General features: G+C 47.0%; 1 protein-coding gene across 1 annotated transcript in view; it reads right to left on the minus strand.

Annotated features, from left to right (window-relative positions):
* Positions 1–9,452: 9,452 nt before the first annotated feature.
* The window catches only part of SLC35F3 (solute carrier family 35 member F3), a 66,970-nt gene continuing 55,894 nt past the window's right edge, over positions 9,453–20,528 (minus strand). The window contains exons 4-7 of the mRNA XM_054197331.1: positions 15,811–15,936; positions 13,861–14,053; positions 12,209–12,298; positions 9,453–11,039 (exon numbers count right to left, since the gene is read on the minus strand). Of these exons, the coding sequence (XP_054053306.1) occupies positions 10,795–11,039; positions 12,209–12,298; positions 13,861–14,053; positions 15,811–15,936 (654 nt within the window). The 3' untranslated portion in view covers positions 9,453–10,794. The remainder of the gene's footprint in view (positions 11,040–12,208; positions 12,299–13,860; positions 14,054–15,810; positions 15,937–20,528) is intronic.

Raw genomic sequence — 20,528 nt, forward strand, 5'->3', positions numbered from 1 at the left:
GGAAAGACGTGGACCTGTTGGAGCGGTTCCAGAGGAGGCCCGCAAAAATGACCAGAGAGAGGTGGAAAACCTCTCCTATGAGGACAGGCTGAGAGAGGTGGGATTGTTCATCCTGGAGAAGAGAAGGCTCCGGGGAGACCTTATAGGAGCCTTCCAGTACTTACAGGGGGCCTACAAGAAAGATAGGGACAAACTTTTTAGCAGGGTCTGTTGTGATAGGGTGATAGGACAAAGGGTAATGGTTTTAAACTAAAAGAGGGAAGATTTAGACTATAAGGAAGAAATTTTTTACAATGAGTGGTGAAACACGAACAGGTTGCCAAGAGCAATGGTAGATGCCCTATCCCTGGAAACATTCAAGGTCAGGTTGGATGGAGCTCTGAGCAACCTGATCTAGTTGAAGATGTCCCTGGTTACTGCAGAGGGGTTGGACTAGATGACCTTTTAAAGTCCCCTCCAACCCAACACATTCTATGACTCTGTGATAGCCTTCTGGTGCATGAGGCTGCTTGGCAGCCACATCAGGGAGCAGGTATTGCTGACCACCTACCTCGCCTGAGCTAGGTTTCTTCCTTAGCATGAGATAGTGGTTCTGAGTGGTGGTGGTGGGCGTGCTTTCCAGGTTCTCCCTGCAGGTAGCTCACTTGTCTCAGCACAAGAAAAGGTATTTTAAGAGAAGACCAAGAATTTGCACTTCTTCAGCAGAGCCTTCTGTAAGCCAGCCAGATTTGGAGGGGATTTTGTTTGTCAAAATACCAAACCAACCCCTTGGAAGGGATACTTTTTTGGAGCAAAGTGAATGCAACCGCTGCTGTACACTGTGCTATATAAAATACAGTCCATGGTCTTGTCCCTACCTGTTTGCTTAACTACCTTCTGCTTGCTAGACTATGATAGGTAAGAGACAGAAACTCAGTAATTTAATTTCTAATAGAACAGGGGGTTTATGGTGAGTGGGTCACTCCGAAAGTAGAACTTCAATTATATTTTTCTGTTGAAAAGAATTAATATAGAAGTAAATTTATATTACAGCTTACGTATGACCCTTTTGCGCTCAAGCTTTTGTGAATCAAGCTTTATAAGCATGAATATTGAAAAGAAAATTAATGTTAGTCTGAAGACTGAAACGTGATAATAGAAAATGTCAGTTGTGTTTTAGATTTCAAAATTTATCATGCGCATAATGTTGTTTAGTTACTGCATTCAGGAAACAGAGGGGATAATGTGATTATATATAATTAAAGACAAAGCCCAAATAGCGCACCTGGGAGATTTGTGATAAATAGTTTTTTCTTTAATGACCTATAGCCCAAGAGATACTGGAGACAATTGTAAATAACTCTGTGCAATGGATATTAAAGAAATTTAGTGATGTGGTTTTAGAAAGTGCAAGAATAGAAAAAAAAAGAAAAAATTTATCTAATACATTTTTAATGGCAATATTTCCATTTGGTTAAACTGCTATCATAAGGAGGTGGATTTTTTTTTTTGTTAGTTAGCCAATTCTAAGTATCGTTAGTCTCTTACTTTTGGGAAGTATGCCCAGGAAGTAATAAATAGGATATTTATAATAGCCAGGCAGACATAAATGTTCTAGAAAGATGGGAAGCTGAAAAAATTCCAGATTTGTTAGGTGCGCTTGTTGCCACAGTTGAAGCCTTTGAATTACGTTTCCATTTAGCAGTTAGTGAGACAGATGTGAAAAAAATAGATGCCTGTCTCCCACTCAAACTCTTGCCAGCAGTGTGTTGAAGTGAATTGTGTGGAGTTTATGCGGTGGTTCAGCTCTCAGACTCTTTTGTGCCTATTCTTGCTAATTGGGATACAGCGTTGTGTGTGCTTTGCCTTCCAGTTATCATCTAACAGATCTCACCTACAGCCTTACTTACTCTGTATTTAATTGAAATTTGCCCAGCAGATTCTGTATTGGCAACCGTAATGATTTCTCCTTTCACTTTGGAAGCAATTAGCCTGTTACAGGTGTCCATAGGACTATTAAGTGGAAGTGCTCCTTGGTGTACTATAGCTGCGTTCAGCTTTGTGCTTAGACCAGGAGCTCAATTAATTTGTTTTTCTTGCGTCGAAAGAGTCCGATATATGATCCTTTTATCTGTAACAGATTTTCAGGGAACAGGATTTAAAATCGAGTCCTTTAAGCAATACAGCCCTGTGTCCAAGTATTTATTTTGCTGGAAATAATAACAAGACCTTACATGAGGTAGCCTATTCTCTTCTGTTGTTGAGCACCAAGCAGTTTTCTTAATAAAAATTTAAATACATACTGTGAGAAAACTATATATTAAGATTTTGTGTTTCTTGCTGTGCCTGGTGAAAGAAAATAATTAAACAAAAAAAAGCAAACCAATCACAATGATTAATTGTGCCTGGTTTTATTATTAAAAAAGGGAATAAATTAAGCAAAGAAGCACCATGAACTGCAAACACTAATCACCTCTTTCTGCTCCTCTTTGGTCACGCAGGACCTCAAGAGATCCACTCAGAAAGATGCTTGATGTTCAACTGTTTCAGGGATCTCTGTTAAAACATTTTCAAATTTCAGATTCTACTTCCATCCTTTTACTGGCTAAAGACCCTCATGGGTTACTCTTGGCAGTAGCGTCAGCTTTGAAGGTACAGTCTGCGAAGGCAAGTGCAGAAACACTGTTTGTTCTTGTGGAGGGGAAGCATTTATACATCTTTATTGTTTAAAGTCTTCCTTATGTTGCTTTCTGAGGTTATTTTGTGGTTTATTAGGGTTCAGTGAGACTTAAGTTCTCTTTCAAATAGGTCCTTCTTTAACAGAAAAGGTAGGTTTTATCTTTAAAATAGCTTTTCAAAAATACTTTAAAAACTAAATACCCCTCTTGAAGAATTATGCTTCAGAAAAGACCACTGATTTTTTGAGCAATAATTTTCTGAGCTTTGTAAGAGAATTGCTTAAGAACTGGCAGACAGCTAATGAATTCCTTAGTTAATAATTAATAGGTTCATTATTTAGTAGACACAGATAATACTAAACTATCTATATTTATAAAGAAAACATCTTTCTCTTCACATAACCTTGCATTTAATACCAAACATTTGCAAAGAAAGATCTGAAAGAGGTATATTAGATTCTAAAAGTTTAAGAAATGTATAGTGTACTCCTCTTTATTATTTCATAAAGACTTTGTGTTGAGTTTTACTTTTATGAATTTCCTTTTAGCGATAATATGCTTAAACTTCCTTGGATGAGTTAGCAAAAATTTAGGTTTTTGAATGGATAAAGGAGGAGGAGTATATAAGGAGAAAGAGAACTGTAGCAAATCTGTTTTTTTCGAATCCCTAAGAAAATGTGTATTATCACATTATTTTTCAACTAAATGTGTGTTGGGGCTCTTACCTTGATTTCCTCACAATGCTGTCTTGGCTGGGTGTCGTGATGAGGATCCTTGCACTGGGGAGTGCCAATGTGACACGAACATAGACAATTAAGCACATGGCTTGGGACACTGAGGGAGAGACAGCCGTAGAGGCTACCGCAGCTCTCTGCGGTAGCTCTGCATGTATGGAGGACTGGCTGTGGGCGTTCATCAGGTAGCGCTGGAGGGGATTTGACTAGGAAGGACTAAGCCGTCTGTGCAGGCTGGAGTGTTTAGTGATCTGAAGTCTGCTGAGAAAAGGCTTCCTTGTCTTTGTGACCTCTCATGGACATCAGTGGAGTACTCTATGGAACACAGCCTGAAAATCACCAGGCTACCTAGAGGAGTGGTGATTATGATGAAGAAAAAACCAACAACTGCAGGTTTAGGATTCTTTTAAGGTGATGAAGTCATTTGCATTAATTATAGGCGCTTGTTTTTAATGCCAATATTCCATTTTTGTTCAGTTGTTAGGAAGGAAGAAAACAGAAAAAGGAGTATTTTAGGAAAGGCAGGCAATGGTAAGGTGGGAAGTCTGACTAATTCTTACTCTTCTCTTGGCTCCTGATTAGCAATTCTTCAGGCCCACCAAGGATGTGACAAGCTTGCTTTGCAGCAGTGTTGATGCTCAGATTTTTGCAAGAAAGCTAGATGGGAAACTGGGAATCTGCCTGTTCTACAAGCAGACTCCAATTTTTAAAGCTATGTAAATGGAAGAAGAAAACTCATCTTTTGAGTTTCATTTGTATGCCTTCACATTTCTGGGGCATGTTACATACTAAATGCAAAGAAGTGGTTCCTAGTTCTCTCAGACTGAAACGCATCCTAACACTCTTTATCAAAAATGCAGCTGCATGCTTGCATTCAGGTATTGTATTTAGTAATCTGTCAGCTGCAGCGATTACCTTATGTTCACTATAAACATTGTCTGTGAAGCATAGGTGTGCTGTACCAGATGGGATTGCTTACATGTGCACAAAGGCAACATCGTTTTCAAACACAGTGAGTATTTTTTCCCAAGATAAATAGCAGTTTTCTTAGCAGCCAGGCTAGCAAGTGACATGCCTTTGACCAAATCCAGAATCACACAATAAAAGAGAGATGTTTTTGTTTACAAGTCAGGAAGGCATTTAAAAAGTATAATTGGCCAAAAATCACAAGGAGAGTATTACCCAACTTACTCTGCTTCCTTGGCTACAGTCATTAAAGACTTGGCAGCTTCAGAAGCCAGAGGGACAGTGAGACCTGTCACTGGGAAAGAGCACAGCTATGTTCACTGGCCCATAATGTATGCTAGTGGACGGCCGGGCAGGAAATCCAAGCAGAAGGTCGCATTTTGTAAGTCCTTAAAAACTCTGCTGCTTGGACCTCTCTGGAATCCAGCTTTTAGTATTCTTTTAAGAATCTTTTAAGCGTCTGGGTCAGTCGTGTGTATATGCAGAAGATGGAGTTTGGGGTTGGTGGCTGCCTTTGCTGACCCCTCTGAGAAAAGGCAGAACAGAAGTCTTGTTCTTTCATGTTGAAAGGAGTCTGAAGGAAGGATGACTTTCCACAGAATCATCTTGGCTCTTTTTTTGAGAGGATAGGAAGCACTGCACTTAGATTTCTGAAGAGTTTCTAATGAGGCTTCTTACCAAAGAAATGAAGCTACTGTGGATCAAAACAGAAGGTTTTCTTGTGGACTAGTAACTCGTTATTGAGGCAGGAAACAAAGAGCGGGAATAAATCATTGCTGTTCAGAAGGAGAGAGATTACCAAAGGAGCTGTGCTGAGGCCAGTCCTCTTATATGTAGTCATAAATGATTGATCAAAAAAACATTTACTGATCATAATTTTTTACTGATTCAGGAGAATGAAGACTAAAACTAAGAGAGGATCTCTCACTTTCATGTGGCCAGGCAGCAAAATAGCTGGTGGCATTTAGCATTAATAGACACGAGGTAATGGACATAGTGAAAAAGTGTAAAATACATGATGAGGGGCTCCAAACTAACTGTTGTCACTCATCAGAAAGATTCTCAATTTATGGTGGATAACTCTGTTAAAGCACATCTACTTTAGTTCTCTTCATTTGCATGACAGATACTCTGCAGTGATCAATGCACTGGTGGCTGTCTTGACATGTTAGGTGGACTGAATCTAGAACTGGAGGGAAACCTGGAGATGAAGAGCTGGAAAACTCTTTTGAGTCTTCTGAAGAGATCATCTAGCTCAGCAGTAGGATTAAAGAGACGTCTCTAGATCGTTGCAGAGAAATTGCATATAACAGGTTCTTAAATACACTACTAACGCGAGTTCCACACCCTCGCTTGTTTAAGCCTTTTCCAGAATTGTAACTCTCCTTGTAAATTTCACTCTTCATTACTGAGAAGTTGGTTGCATCCTAGTGTATTTGCGATGTGCATGGAGAAATACTGATTCCCACCTTGTTTGGAATGATCTTATGCATATATAAAGATCCCTCTAACAGACTTTCAGGTAGAAGAGAGAAATATGAGACATATTATTTTCAGACACACTAGTTTGAGCTACTGGTCCTGTCCTTAGGAATGTGGTTTCATCTTAAAAGAAGGTTTTTAGGCTGCAGGTGGGCATTTGGCTTCCTTCTTACTTTCACAAGATCTTTCAGCTCCTTTTTTTTCTTATTTCCCTTTTTAATGTTCAGGACTTTTAGATAAGGTGCGTGTTATTATGGAAATGCCCTAGAACATGCCAGCTAAAGAAGAAAATCTAATTGCTTCTCTTTTAATAACGATGAACTAATTAAATTCATCCATCAAAATCCATTACTGCTGGCAGTTTCTGCAAAGACAGCTTGCATGAGGACTGGGCTGTGAAAGAAGCTTCTCAGCCTTGGCCTTTGCCAAGGAGTAGCTCAGGTTTGGAGGCCTTGAAGGACTCCGTCCTTTCTGCAGTACAAATCAGGGACATGGAGCCAAACTCCCTGTAGTTTATGACTTTAGAGCAAGTGCACAGACCCCATGTCCTCGTACTGGAGGAAGGGGCATGTGGGCGTCTTCCGCTGGGAAGTTTTCCCCAAAAGGCATTTCTGTCCTGATCCCATCAGCAGCTCTCCTGTGCTCCTGCTTTACACCAGCTGCATTGCTTCTGGCTGCTGTTCTTTGCCCATTCCTTGAAGAGCCTCCCAGCCTCAGCCTGCTTTCCGAGTCCATGTAGCCAAGGCAGGTGACTGGTGCTATTTCTAGGGCTTCTGAAATGCTGGAGAACTATGTATGACATTCTTTTCAGTGGAGGGGTGTTTCACATGTGTTTCTATTGTGCAGACTTGTGAGTTTATTTGGAATATGATCCAGAGCTACACAAGTCAATGAAGACTTCTGTATTCACTGCACAGGGAAACCTTCACTTCCCAGTGGCTTTGCAGGCCTGCAGGTACAGTAGCAGAAAGGTTTTTGCCCAGAAATGGTGTCCACCTGGTGATGTTACCTTCCCTATAGATTGAAGATACTGTCTGTATTAACGCTGACCAACTCAATATTGCACTAGTGAAGTGCTGGGGATGAGTGATCTGTCCCTGAGCTTACAGGAGACATTAATTCAGCCCCAGAACTTGGTGATCTACAGGTCCTGCTAGTCTACCCTCAGCTCTCAAAACAGTAAAGCTACATGTCAGTTTCAGTGCCTTCTGTTCATCTGCTGAGTGTTGTGATGGGATTTCTGCCTTTCACAGCTATTTTCTGAAGACTACTGATATGAATACAACCATCCTAGACAGAAGAACAGGAGACTTTTTTCAAAATAAGCCCAGCTCTGACTCATGTGCTGATGAAAGGCTCATGCAGTCACTGTGGAGAGCTGGAATAAAAGATTATGATAAAGGTAGCAGCGGGAGACAACTACAGACAACAGGCTAAGGAGAAAGATGTGTACGGGAGGGGGAGAACTGCAGTTCCTTCCCATGGATTCCTCACCGCTGTATTGAGCGGCAGCAAAAGCTGGCAGCTGCAATGGGGTCTGGTGATGCTATTTATTTTCCTGAGATTTTTTTTTTCAGCTTGCTGTTTTAACAGCCCCAGTGGATCATTACTGGTTTCCCCCTTTGCTGGAGGAGCCAAGACACTTTGTGAGGGCTAAGTTGGGGCAGAAAGCTGAGGATCCAGGTCAGCCCTTGAACAAGGGTTGGCTGGTGGCTGGCAATGCTCTGCATGGGCAGGAGCCACACAGCAGTGATGCAGGAGACCAGCTTCAAAGATACCAGGCAGCAAGGTCTGATGCTGCAGGGACCTGTAATTCTGCCTCTGGAGGAGGTTTGAGGTGGCCAAGAGTGGGTTAAAAGTGCTGGTTCGAGGCTTGTGGTGCTCTCTTCTGCAGAGAAGGTACAGCCCTGCAGAGCTGTGTGGGGTCCATACAGGCCAGCAGTGGGTCTGACTCGCAGGGTGCTGCAGAGACTGCTCACACTGCTTTGGCCTGCGAGAGCAAGCAGGGGAGCCTGCCATGATCCAGCCTTCACCTCCAAGGCACTGAAATTGTCATGGGAATCCTGTAACAGTCCAAGATCAGGAGGGTTCAATCTTACCCTCACCTGAAGGGTGGCCCAGTTACATCTAATGCCTTCTCAGAAAGGTTTGCCCTCTGCCTTGTCCTTCTGATGGGAGCCAATGACTCCAGTTCCTTTCATTCCTCAGCTTCAGATCCATGAAGCTTTGGCACTTTTAGATGCACACACGTACCAATCTGGACATGCTGCTTTCTTGACATTCTCCTAGTCACATCCTGGGCTTCCCTGTCTGGAAGGTTTTGTTAAGCAGCTGCTCGCTGTCAAGTCAGGTGTTTATCTTTAAAGCAAGACGTTGCCTGAAGAAATGTAGGTCACTTCATCTGATTAACTTGTCTATGTGTAGCTTAGAATTGCTTAACATGGGTAAATCTAGTTTGCTCAGCTCCTATTCAGGAGAGAGATTGTAATACATTGCTGCTTGAAATCCCATTCCTTGTGTGTGTTTAGCTTGTTCTCGGGAAGGATGAGCCAACAGAAGCAATGACAGTTGCATCTGGTAAGTCATGGAGTTTTACATAAATTCCCCCCCAATCCATACTGAAGGTTAAAAAACCTGCTGCCGTTTTAGTAATAAACACACATTAGCTGCAGTTTTTAAAGTGGCATTTAGAGCCTTTTGGATACCTACCAGACTGCATCAAACACGCAGGAAAGTGGAGTGCAGCAATGACAGAAGATGTCACTTGCTGGGACTATGGAAAATGGAAGGACTGTTTGTACATTATTCTCCGGCCTTGCCTCAGAGAGGGGCCTTGGGGAGGGGTCTGGGGTACTTTGAGGATGACAAAACCATATGCCCGAAGATGGAGTAAACTCTAAGCCAGGAGGTTTGAGATCAAGTCTGTGTGTGCCCTTCAAACCAGTTACTAGAGCCGTACCTGTGCTCCTGCCCTGTGCCTTACCCTCCTCTGCTTCCCAAAGAAAAAGACTTAAAAATTCAGGTGTGTAACCCTGGAAGGGACAGTGGTTGCAAGCAGCTTCCCACAGTCTCAGATTTTTGCTTGTGTGTGTAAGCTCTGTTATCAAGTCTCTAGTGTCTGTTTGGCCATGAAGAGACATGTAGGGAATGACATACAGCCTGGACTAGGGCCTAATTATTAATGTACAAACTCATGTCCCATCCATAGCCCTTAAATACCTGTTAGCACAAACACGCATGGCTGCTCACCGATGGTTTCAAAGGAAGGTCTGCTTCTCCCAGATACGTGTTTCTTGACTGATGCCTAACATCAGCTTTCCCAATGGATTTGTCCAGGAAGCCTGGAGCAGACTTTGCCGTCGAGGAGAGGCTGGCAAGCAGGGCATCAGTTCTGGCCTTGATTGCTTTGATGATCGTGTCTCTTCCTTCTGATCACTTTGGCCAAAGACTACCCACAGTAAAACTGGAATAAAGGTGCAGTCAAGAGAAGGAAACAGCATTGACCAAGGGTGAGTTTAAAATTTTTTATTATTTAGCTTTGCCAAACAGATAATGGAATCTGAAGTTGATTTGCTAAAATGTTTTAAAGTGGATGCCACCCCTGCCTGAGACAAAGAGGGCCTCAGTGGCAGCAGGGACTTTTAGGCTATGGCAGCAGTTCAAAAGAACACTTTTAATTTTGTATGCAACAATGTAAACTTCAAAAATAGTAAACTATAACCTTTCCCCCCCACTTTTTACATAGCATGTGATCTATCACAGATAGAAATTTAATGGCGAACCAAAATCGCGTAAGTAAACATCCTGGTGCTTACAAGTTTCATAAAAAGTGTTACATTTGATGTAAATATCTTACATTTTTAACTCTTTAACACTCACAATTATGGAGTAAAAGCAACTGGCGATTCACCCCCTTAGTCCGTGCTCTCAGACTGTACCTCAGCAACCACGCTCTTGCCAGCCCCTTTGACCATTTTTCAGTCGGATTGTCCCACACATGACCAAGACTTCCCCTTCCTCACACTGGTGTTAGTCAAGCGCAGCTCCACACAGGGGTAAAACCTGTGCACGTGAGAAGAGAACCAGGTCTCCTGCACGCAAACTTGCAGTCCCCTGGGCCCCACATTCCCACAGAAGCCATGATGCGTATGGGGGGGGGCACGTCCTGATGTCGGTGGGAATTTGGGGTCCCCCAGGGCCGCAAGCCCGAGCCCTGCCATCGCAAGGGCCTTGCAGTGGGACCTGGTTCTGCGTGGATAAAGACAAGAGTTGTGTAGAAGGCACTGGATTTCTCTTGCATGATTTTAAACGTGGACTACAGTCATGTGCAGAATAAGGAGATCTGGGCTCTATACTGCTTTCTCTCTAGTGCTTTAGTGCAAGCGTTTTTAGTGCTTGAATTTTCTTCTGGTTGCAGCGCAAGGTGTGCTCATCTACGTAGAGTGATTTCCAAACCTCCTTCCTTCCACTCTTCCCCCCATCTTCCTGTCCCCAAAAAGATTCCCTTTTGGTTCCTTGAAAACTTCTAGAGTACAGCTCTGGTCAAAAATAAACGTGTGATGTAGCATAGCATTTGTTTCTTTTAAATCACAGTGTGCAATGCATCATTCGGTACCTAATGTTCAAAATGTCTGCCCTGCTTTTCATGAAAATCATTCTTTAAAATAACCTATGCAAATAATATATTTTGACTATATATTACATTCATTTAAAAAGAGAAGAGAGGTTCTTGGTTTGCAGTTTGTTTTTTTTTTCAGTGTACTACTTAAGTGAAAGGTCTGATGTGAAAAAAGTACAAGCAAACTGGACATGCCAAGACTCGATGCCTTAGATGGTGATCATATCAAAACTGTACAGGTATGTACACCGTGTTGGACAGGTGTGCTTCTTCCCAAGAAAAGACCTTTGCATCATCATATATAAGGTTAACCACAAAGTTTTGGTAAAAAGAGCATTTAATGAGCAAAGGATGACATGGAGGGGCGAGTTCTCCGGCTTTTGTTAGGCAGTCCTGAAGCAATGTCTCCATTCCCTTCAGGGATTTCTTCCTTCTTCCGGACTTTGAGACGTGTGAGGAGCTTTATTACCCAGACGTCCCATTCCTCTGGCAAGAGCAACAGGAGGAAGCCCAGACCAATAATGATGATGGCGATTACTCGGACACTGTTGAAGACAATTTCACTCGTGTAGTGATCAACAACTGTGTGGGACATTGAACGGGTATTATTATGTGGGACAAAGTATTAGGGCAGTATCCCCTTCCCTCCCCCTCGCCTCCCTGGCTCTGAAGGCTGACTGGGGCAGGAGAACATGACCATGGAGGAGATGGTGGCAGGGAGACTACCCTTCCTGCTGGTTTAGCACACAGCAGGGTACGGCCCTTTCAGAGCAGGCAGAGCTGGTCTGTGGGCTCGGGGCACAAAAGGGGATGATGCCTGGAGCTGCAGTTGATGTCTCCAGCAGCATCATCTCCTTTGCTCGCCAACAGCACAGGGACTCCCGCTGAGGTCCAGGTGTGCAGAGAAAAGGGCATTTCCCTTCCCCGGCACAGCAGCTCCTCCATGAAAATTTTTCTTCTCACCCTGACTGCCCTGCTGAGTAAGACACCCTGGACAGGCCGAGCCATGCATGCACCCTGGTGGGGAGCACACCGTCGGGTACCGAAGTCTGCCGGGGCAGCCAGCGGAGCCCGGCTCTGCCTGCGTGTAGCCAGCACAAAGCTGGGGGCTGCCTCCTGCGCCAGGGCACCAGTTCAGCACGCTGGGTTTTAGGAGCCTGGCTGGGGAGAGGTGGCTCTGGTTTGGGCCAGGTTTGCCCCTGCGCTCCCCTGCCCAGCCCTCTCGGGCTCTGCAGGCTCTTGGCCTGCACTAAAGTTCAGAAAACTGACAATGTACCAGGCTGTGCCCACAACTGAATTGTCCAGTGTACTTGATAAACACCTGCAGTGTTATTTACCAAGGCAAGCAGAACTACCAATATATATTTGCTCTAAAATGTAAGCACTTTTATTTGTTTCAATTTAGTGTTAAGCCTGCCTTGAAGAAATCATTAAGAATTGATTTCTACTCCTCCATGAGTTTTCATCCCAGCCCAGAGAAGGATGACTTCAAATCTAGTTTGTTTTTCAGCACGCTGGCTTCTTCAGACAGTAATTTAAAAGGAAATTCTAGAGATTATGAACATTCATGTAATGTTATACAATACATATTTAACACATAAAGTATACATTTTTAATCAGTGTGATCTTCGTAAGCCTTTAAAAGAAGATGCAAAACATGTTTAATAAAGCTGTTTGCTTTTATCCCTGTTGTGTATTTGAGAGGCCACAGATTTAATGTATTCATTAAGATGCAAGGCAGAAATTCTTACCCGCATTCACTGGGACGCTCAGTACAATTCCAAGAGAAATCAAAGTGGGGTAGGTGATAGCAATCCCAAAATTTAGTAGAATATTGAATGCTGAAGAAGGAAAGAAAAACATCTTTTACTACAGTGAAACGAGGCAGAGGGAATGTCACTTGAAACATTTATACTTTATTACTCCCTCTGTATATTGTTCATATAAAAGGCATGTTAACTTCTGTTGTTACTCCTGGAAGATACCTGTGGACAGAATCTGCCTGCTGCATGTCTGTCTGCCTGAGACATTGCTGTTCCCAGGGAATTCTATATCCTGCTGGTGTCTAGTGGCAGGATCGGGTGAGTACAGCCTGTCTCAGTGTAACGTGCGGTGACTCCCACTCTCCACCGCAATCCTCTTGGCCCTGCTGAAAGACTCAACACTTTTCACCTGGGAGATTTCAGCCCAACAGTCGCTTCTGGCTGGATCCTTTTTTTTGTAGAAAAGCTGCCTCCAGCTGCAGGTGGAAGGTGCTGTAAATCTAACCCTCTTCCAGACAGGAACTTGCTAAATATAATTTCATACAATGAAATTATAATATCATTATAATATCATTACAACAATGATTATATCATCTCCATTGTAATACCATACACTGTTCAGGGAGTGTCTTATGACAAATTAATAATTGATTTGGACCAAATTCACCCTCGTTTTAAGGTGATTAGCTTTCACAAAGCCAGGAGAGCCTTGCCAATATTGAACTTGTCAGCAGCTGGGGCTCTGACTGTTTTCTAGCAGTACCTATACCTTGTGCACCCCACCGATCGCTTGACAAGTTCTGCACTGCTTCCTTACAGAAAAGTTCCGTTGAGCCCACTGATAAGTAAACTGGAGGTGCTTCTAGAGCCAAGCGTTGTGACTGTTCAGGGTTAAAGGAGCTGGGACTCAAAATGGGGCTGGAGAAGGGCTATTTCCCGCAGAAATAAAAGTTTTAGGAGGTGTGATGCTGTCATCCAGCTTAGGGACCAACTGTGGCAACAGAGTCAACACATCTAGTTTAACAAGGAACAGCATCCCATTTCTGCTGACCGTGAATCATTAAAGCTTGGATTTGGCATCTCTCCCAAGCTGGGTTCCCTTGGTGGCACAGCAGCGGCAGCAGGAGAGGAGTGCCACCTACCAAATCCCCGTCAGCGCTATGCAATGCTACATTTTCAGAAGTTTCCTGCTCTTTAGGAATAGCAATTAGCTATTACTGAAGTCAGCAGAAGTGCTGGAGGCTGGCCTTGACTGGCCCGGCCTAACCTGCTTGCTCGGGGGATGCTGATGAGCCCAAGGCAATGCCCCGCCGTCAGGGCTGCTGCCCGTCACAGCCTGGGCAAGTGCCACTTGTCTCTGTGAGGCAGAATTCACGAGTAGGAGTTATGACAAGCTTTAGAATTTAGTCGCACAGCACCTTCTAATGAGGGCCACGATATTTTGGCTTGGCAATAACAGCAGAAGTGGGCTTTACATTGCCACCTAGGAAAGGACTCTCTGCATGGTTTCTCAAGCTAATAATTAGGTTGAAAAGAAGAGAAAACAGCTCCAGCATGGCAGAGGTCTGCAGCTTCCACCAGCAGCCAATTTCTGGCACCCTCCTCCACCCCGACCAGTGCGAGAGCCCCTGTCTACTCACTCAATAAGAGAATCGAAAATCCACAGAGGCTTCCCCAAGGAACGATGTCGAAAGAGCTCCAGTACTCCACTTTGGTAAAATAAAGGATGACGGGAATACAGGTAATGAAGAGGACGTTGAAGACAGCTAAGACGGACAGGAATAAGGCAGCTTCTCCAAATTTAGCACTGCCCAAAAGAAGTTTGAATAAAACCTACAAGAGGAAAACACATGGGTTTAAAACTCTCTTGCACTGCTCCTCTGGATGCTGGTGTCCTGGCTCCAGTGGCTCCCGGCCCCCTGGCCCACTGGCCAGTGCCTGGGGCTGAGAGGCTGGGTGCTGAGCGGTATCAGCCAGCACCTACGTGGTGATGCTTGCTGGACACTTGAGATGGCTGCCCGTGAAGCTGCGGAGAGCAGCTTGTGTGCCCCAGCCTTCTCTCTCCTGGCACCCCCGGGAGCACGGGCAGGGGCAGCTGCCAAATGAGCCCATGCAGGAAGGGGACTCAGCACCTTTGGCCACGCACGTCCTGAAAGGGAAGGGCGCTCACCCCAGCCTAGACCCTTCGGTCTTTGTTCTGCATGCTCCCTTCGGGAAAAGTTCTGGAATATTTGACATTAAATAAATGACTTGGTGGAGCAGGGCAGGGGGGAGGAGAGGAAGCAATGTTTGTGGTCTCCCTACGTGGGACATGGCTTGTCCAGGCCTTGAGCTGCCACCTGAGGAGCGCTGCGGTGGTGAGCAAGCACAGTCTGTGCTGCCTGGACGTCCTCCCTCCTTGTCCCCCTGTGCACCACGGCCTGCCTGCGAGCACCACTCTCCCTGCCTGCCAACGTGTGGTCACAGCGCTTTCTCCCCAGGAACTCATCCCCAGAAGGCAGCACTGAGATCCCTGTCCCTCCAAGAAGCAGCGGTGCCGTGGGAGAGGGGCAGAGCTAGGCTCTAGCCTTGAATAACTCCCCCTGCCTGCAGGTGACTCCAGAGCCATGGTGTTTCCTTGGGTCTGGAGAGCCACGGCTCTGGTCTGGCAAGGAAATGCTCTTTTAAAGGAAAGAGCTGTATGAAACTTCATGACCTCCCTTATGTAAGAGACAGGGCGATCTGAAAAAGTGAGCACAAAGCATTGCAGCATAGCGCTGAGGGACCCAGCCAGATGCTTCTCAGTTTGGCGAGCCTCCCTGCATTGCTTGTGTTAAGGCTGCAGTGCTTGCCTGGCCAATGCGTGTTGGAGGACTGGTACGGTGCAATTAATTAGATCAGATGGAGGCGTCTACACCTCATCCCAGTCTCTGCGTCTGAGCCAGGGTGGGTGAACTGCACCCTACAGGTGTTTATTCCTTTCTGTGGACTGTGAATCTCAGCGCCACGAGTAGCAGAGAGGCAAATGCACATTCGTGTCTCAGGCTAAGAAGTGAAACGTCTCTCTGCCCAGCAGAGAAGCCTGCATGTCTATCTTACACGGTGCTGTGTGCCCGGCTGCTCAGGATGAGACCTTGATTCATAGGCACGTGCTTTGGAATTTAAGCACATGATTATTTCCATGATAAGCAATATTTTAAGCCCAGCATAAGCTACGTATGCCACTGAAGGAGGACTGGCAAGGGGAGGTAACACAGTGACTTGGAAAAGAAGCTAAATCTCTGCAGGGCACTTTCAGAGTGAGTAATTAAATCCAGCACCTACAGAAAAGCAGCCTAATTTTTCAAGAAAGTGGGGCATTTGTAAGTCCTGCTGCAGGCACTGGAGACTTCCCAGGAAGTAGGAGTTTTTATCCTAAGTGAGGGCAGGCATCAAAGCAAGCGAATACCCAAGTGCAGTGTTGCAGAGTCAGTGTGTTTATGGCAGAGCCCCTCAAAGAAAGGCATGTGGCACTGAACTGCATGGAGGTTTGCAATTAAGACAGGAGCAGTTAATGCCAGTGACGGGGGTAATTGGCATCTTTCTGGGGGGAAAGACCCAGGTGTGCTTACCTTGTAGAGAGCAGACATTGAGGCAGAGCCCACCACCAGGGCTATCCCAATAACGGAGTGGCTGTGAAACCCATCGGCGTACGTCATCATAACTATCCCTGCAATAGCAAATATAGCAGCCACAATCTGGTTGGAGACAAAGAAAGAAAGCAAGTGTTACTGGACAACCCCCAACATGGAAAAAAAAACCCCATGTGAGCAGCTTTAAATGAGAGGGCAGTACTTCTGCATCATCGGCTTCTGTAGAAAATGAGTAGCAAGCCCAGGCCGGTAGCCGGAGAGCCGATGCTGCCTTCCCTCGCAGCTGCGGGGAAGCCCCAGGCAGAGCTGCGGGGGAGCGGCTGCCCCGGGGGGGTGTGCGGCAGCCCAGGATCTTGGACCGAGCTGAAGGGGGGATTTCATCTCCGTCACTGAGTCTTCCCATCAGCCTTCACCCCTGCAGCCTGTGCGTGACAATAATATACAAGTAATAACTCCCTGCCGCTTGCAGGAAAGGCTTTGAGTCCTGTGGAGGTTTTGGAGGAAAAAGGTTTTTGAAATAAACAGGAGAATTAATCTCATGCAACTACTTTCCAGTTCAAACATGTCATTTCAGAGAGCAGAGGGAGGTTTAGTCAGCCAGCCAGGCCCACGGCAACGCCTGGAGGGGCTCGCCCAAAGGAAGGCGGGAGACAGGCTGTCCCCGATTCAGCAGGGTCAGCAGGAGACCCCTGGCTTCTCTGGGATTGTCCTGCCAGATGCCTCAAGCCTGCCCGGGTGGTAATTCTGGGGTAAAAAGGGCTTTCTGCATGCTCCCTGCTTCCTGGCTCTGAAGTGCTGCGAGGGATGCCCTGCTTAGACAACATCCCCTTTGGCTGTACAGCTGTGGTGATGCTTCTAAAGTGATTGGGATAAACGAGCTTATTTTCACCCGTAGCTGGATTAGTGACAGCCAACTGTCCCCTCTCCCAGTGTCCCATCGACAGGCTGTGGCTGCCTACACATCCAAGAGCAATGGCCTCCTCTCACCTTTCCTGGTCACCACCAGAGATGCTGGGGCTGCTGTGAAGATGCAGGGGGAAAGCCTGTGTCCCCAGGCTCTGCTGCCGCCTGATGAGCAAGCTGTGGCGGGGTGACCCCTTTTCCAGCTGCAGGCCCCCATCCCGGCAGCACCAGCAGCCTCTTCCCTGGGTTGAGCTGGGGCTGGTACCGGGGCGGGGGGGGTCCCCTATAAAGCTTCCACAGACAATCATCCAGCAGATCCCTCCTGCACCCTGACATCAACACCTCCAAACTCCCCTAAAAGAAAAATGCCCCGTTTTTGCAAGCAGAAGGGGATCAATTTCTCCAAAGGTGTTACTGTAGAATGACAGGGTAAAGGCAGAAAAAAGCCCAAATCAGCAGAAACTGACACTGCCTGGAAAATACAGCTGCTAATGGCATCTCAGCAAGAAGGGGCCTGAGTCTAGAAATAGCTGTACTGCTGTTCAAGACGCTGCATGAGCACAGCTTCGGCAGGCTACAGAGGGGCAGGGTTTCCCCCAGCTGCTCAGCCCCTGCACGGCCCCCGCCGGGGGGCAGCAGGTTCTGAAGATGCTGATTTATGACCTGATCAGAGCAGTGCCCGGTGCAAGCTGCAAAGGCTGGGGGTGCACGCTGCAAATTCGGAGAGGTTCAGATAGGGCATCTTGGCTTGCAGCCCCCTCAGCATCAGATCCCTCCACGCACAGCTGTGGGGCATCATTTCTAAAGCACAGCTTGGCGGCGGTGTAACTGGGCCCTACAGTCCTGGACGGGCTTCTTTTTAAGGAAAGGAGAGAAAAAATCCCGATGCGTGGCTCTACAGCAACGTGGGGCTGTTTCAGATAGGCAGGACTGAAGAAGCTCAGCAGCTCTCAGGAGTTCTCTCATGTCAGCGTGCTGGTGCTTGTCAAATAAAAAGTCAGACGCTCTGTGTGGCTTCAGAGGCACAAGAAAAAAGGTCACTGAATGAGACTAGCATGGGGCAGGAGCAGAACAACGAAAAAGAGATCTGTCTTCACACAACATATAATTCCGCCAAGGACAGCTTTGCTGTTGCACACTGTGGATGCGAAAAGTTTACAAGGATAAACTCATGGAAGAAAAAAATCCATCAAGGACTATTAACTATAGGAACATCACTTCCATCCCAGGAAGTCCTTGAGCCTGAAATTGCTGGAGGCTGGAAAGTCTCATGAGGAAATATCATTATAGGCTTTTCCTGTTTAGACAGATTTTTCTAGGTGTCCACTACAGGCAGCTGCTGGAGCCACGCTCCTGGGGCAGACGCACCTTTGCTCTGACTCAGTATGGCTCTTCGTAGAGCTGCAAGATACATGGCTCGGGCTTATCTGAAAGATGGCAACTCCAGCCCTTCCGCAGCCCTTGTGCTACAGCCCAGGTGACAAAGAGTGGCGGATGCAGTGCTTTCTGTAGCACCTGCTCCAGGTGTGGCCGTCTCCCAAACGGGCTTGTCCAGCCCGAGACCAGGAGGTGACCACAGCCACACGCCGGCTGTGGCAACCAGCTGGTTCCTCCGTGCGTGTCAGGGAAGGGAGCCTGCCTGAGTCCCTGTTGGCGGCTGCAACTTGGAGGGTGCATCAATGAACTGCAGAATGAAAAGTATCCGGTTTTGCTTTTAATGTCAGGGCATGGCTGACTTCAGAGCACCTCCCGGGAGGCTGGGTCTCTGCCCGGTTGGAAAGGAAGACTACGATTTGGGATTTGATAGTATAGTTATTTCCAAGTCCCAGTGGCAGGTGTGCTTGTCTATACGTTACGTACACAGGAGGTACTTACAAGCAATGGCTCTCTTGGATCCTGAGCTGTTTCATTTACTGGAGCATGGAGGGAAACACCAAAATCAAAGATCAAAGCAAATAAATGCTGTCTGCAAACAGTTTTGCTGGGGCAGAGGTCCTTGCCTTTCTTATCTATCTAGTGTATCAATCACGAGTGTCAGATGAGTCTTGGCCTCACCTCTCAGCCCGCCTGAGACACGCCAGGCGTGTCACATACACTTTCTCTGGAAGACTTCCAGCCTGTCTATCAAGCACATCATTAGCGGCAATGACAGGCTGCTTGCACCGCGCCGCGCCACGGCTACCGGCCTGCAGCAAATGCCTCAGCACCGCAGGGCTTGCAGAGACAGCGCTTCAGGCGCTCACAGCTTCACTACATGTGTGTCGTCTCTGAAAGCAATATGGCAGCTCGCAGCCCAGCTGGACCATTGCTCTGGGGACAGTGAAAGGAAACAGGGAGAAATGCAACTTCATCACAGGAGATGTAGGCACTTACAAGGGGCTTGAGCGGTGAGGATGGGATTTTGTATCTTGCTCTTACATTTAAATTCCAGCCAAATTGTAATTTAAGTGCTTGTAGAGCTATCAGTTGCACTTCTGAAGGCCAAGCAGGATACTTGTACACCCTTAAACTCCACTGAGATGCTGCCTGTCTCACCTAGTCTCTCCTGCAGCAGGTGTGAACAAGGACAACCAAACGCGTGGTCAGGGCTTTGCTGTGGCACTATCCATCCTGCTGCACTGCCGGGGGCATGGAATAAGAGCGTGGGAGGGCTCCTGCTCGACACAGGGTGAGGCACTGTCCCCCCTGCAGCCCCGTCTGCGCTGACACAGCGTGGCCCCAAGGGCCCCGAGCTTTGGGGCAGGGCTGTGTGCTGGCTCGCAGTCCCTAGGCTGCTCCTGGAGAAGCCCCAGCAGCTGTCCCTCCTCTTGGTTGCCAGCCCCAGGAAGAAGGCTTTGTTTTGGGGTTCATCCTGAGGCTATCCCCTGGAACGCCAGGCAGCGCCACCCTCCACATCTGCTGCTTTTCATACGAGCTGTACAGAAAAGGGAAGCGTGAGGGAAGAAAATGCATCTCACCAGGAGACTCCACATTACATCCCTCTGCAGACAGAAGCGTCCCCAGTGCTCCCACAGTGCCAAACGAAGCTGGGCAGCAGGAATTCTGTGCTGCCCCATGCCCTGCCAGTCTCTAGGGACAAACACCACGTCACTCACATTTTGTCACCGGTCAGGATCCATGTCTGCCTGAGAGCAAATAGCCCAGTCCTCCTGCAAGCCCCTCCCCCCTGCGTCCAGGCCCCTTGCTGGCCCATCACTGGGGTGAGAGATGGCCATTTTCCTGCTTGGGATGGAGGTGGCTTCTCAGGAAGCAACCCCTGCCACCTCTTCCCAGTGCCAGGTGCCACAGTGAGGGGCTGGGACGTGTGGCAGGAGCATCACACAGCCTCCATCACCCTGGCACCTGCTCTCCTTAATTGCTGCTGGGTTTTGAGGGAGTCAGTCTTTCCCAGGGCAGTGCTAATAAGAAATGAGGGACAGCTGGACATGGCTGAGACCACCACTGAGGTCTGCTTTCCTTCTCCCTCCACTCCTTCTGCACCTTTGGGAAGGTGGGGATCCAGAGCAGGATTTGTCCCCCAGCCCATGTCACCTGCCATGACACAAGACCTAGCCTGGCCAGGAAGCTACTGAAGAGCCTCTCATCACCCTGGCTCTTCACGCACGGCCATGTACCCAGGAGAGGATGAGAAGCACCTCTATTCCAGGGCGTGTGTGCCGGTGTGGGTATCCCTACACGCAGGTCAGCTTCTCTCCCCTCAGCCCACAGCTGTACCCAGTGGTGGGAGATGGCACTTGCAGATCAAGCAGCAAGCTGCACAGGCAGGAGACCAGCGGTCAGCCCTCTACACACCT

This window comes from Rissa tridactyla, chromosome 3, assembly GCF_028500815.1.
Source record: "Rissa tridactyla isolate bRisTri1 chromosome 3, bRisTri1.patW.cur.20221130, whole genome shotgun sequence".
NCBI lineage: Eukaryota > Metazoa > Chordata > Aves > Charadriiformes > Laridae > Rissa > Rissa tridactyla.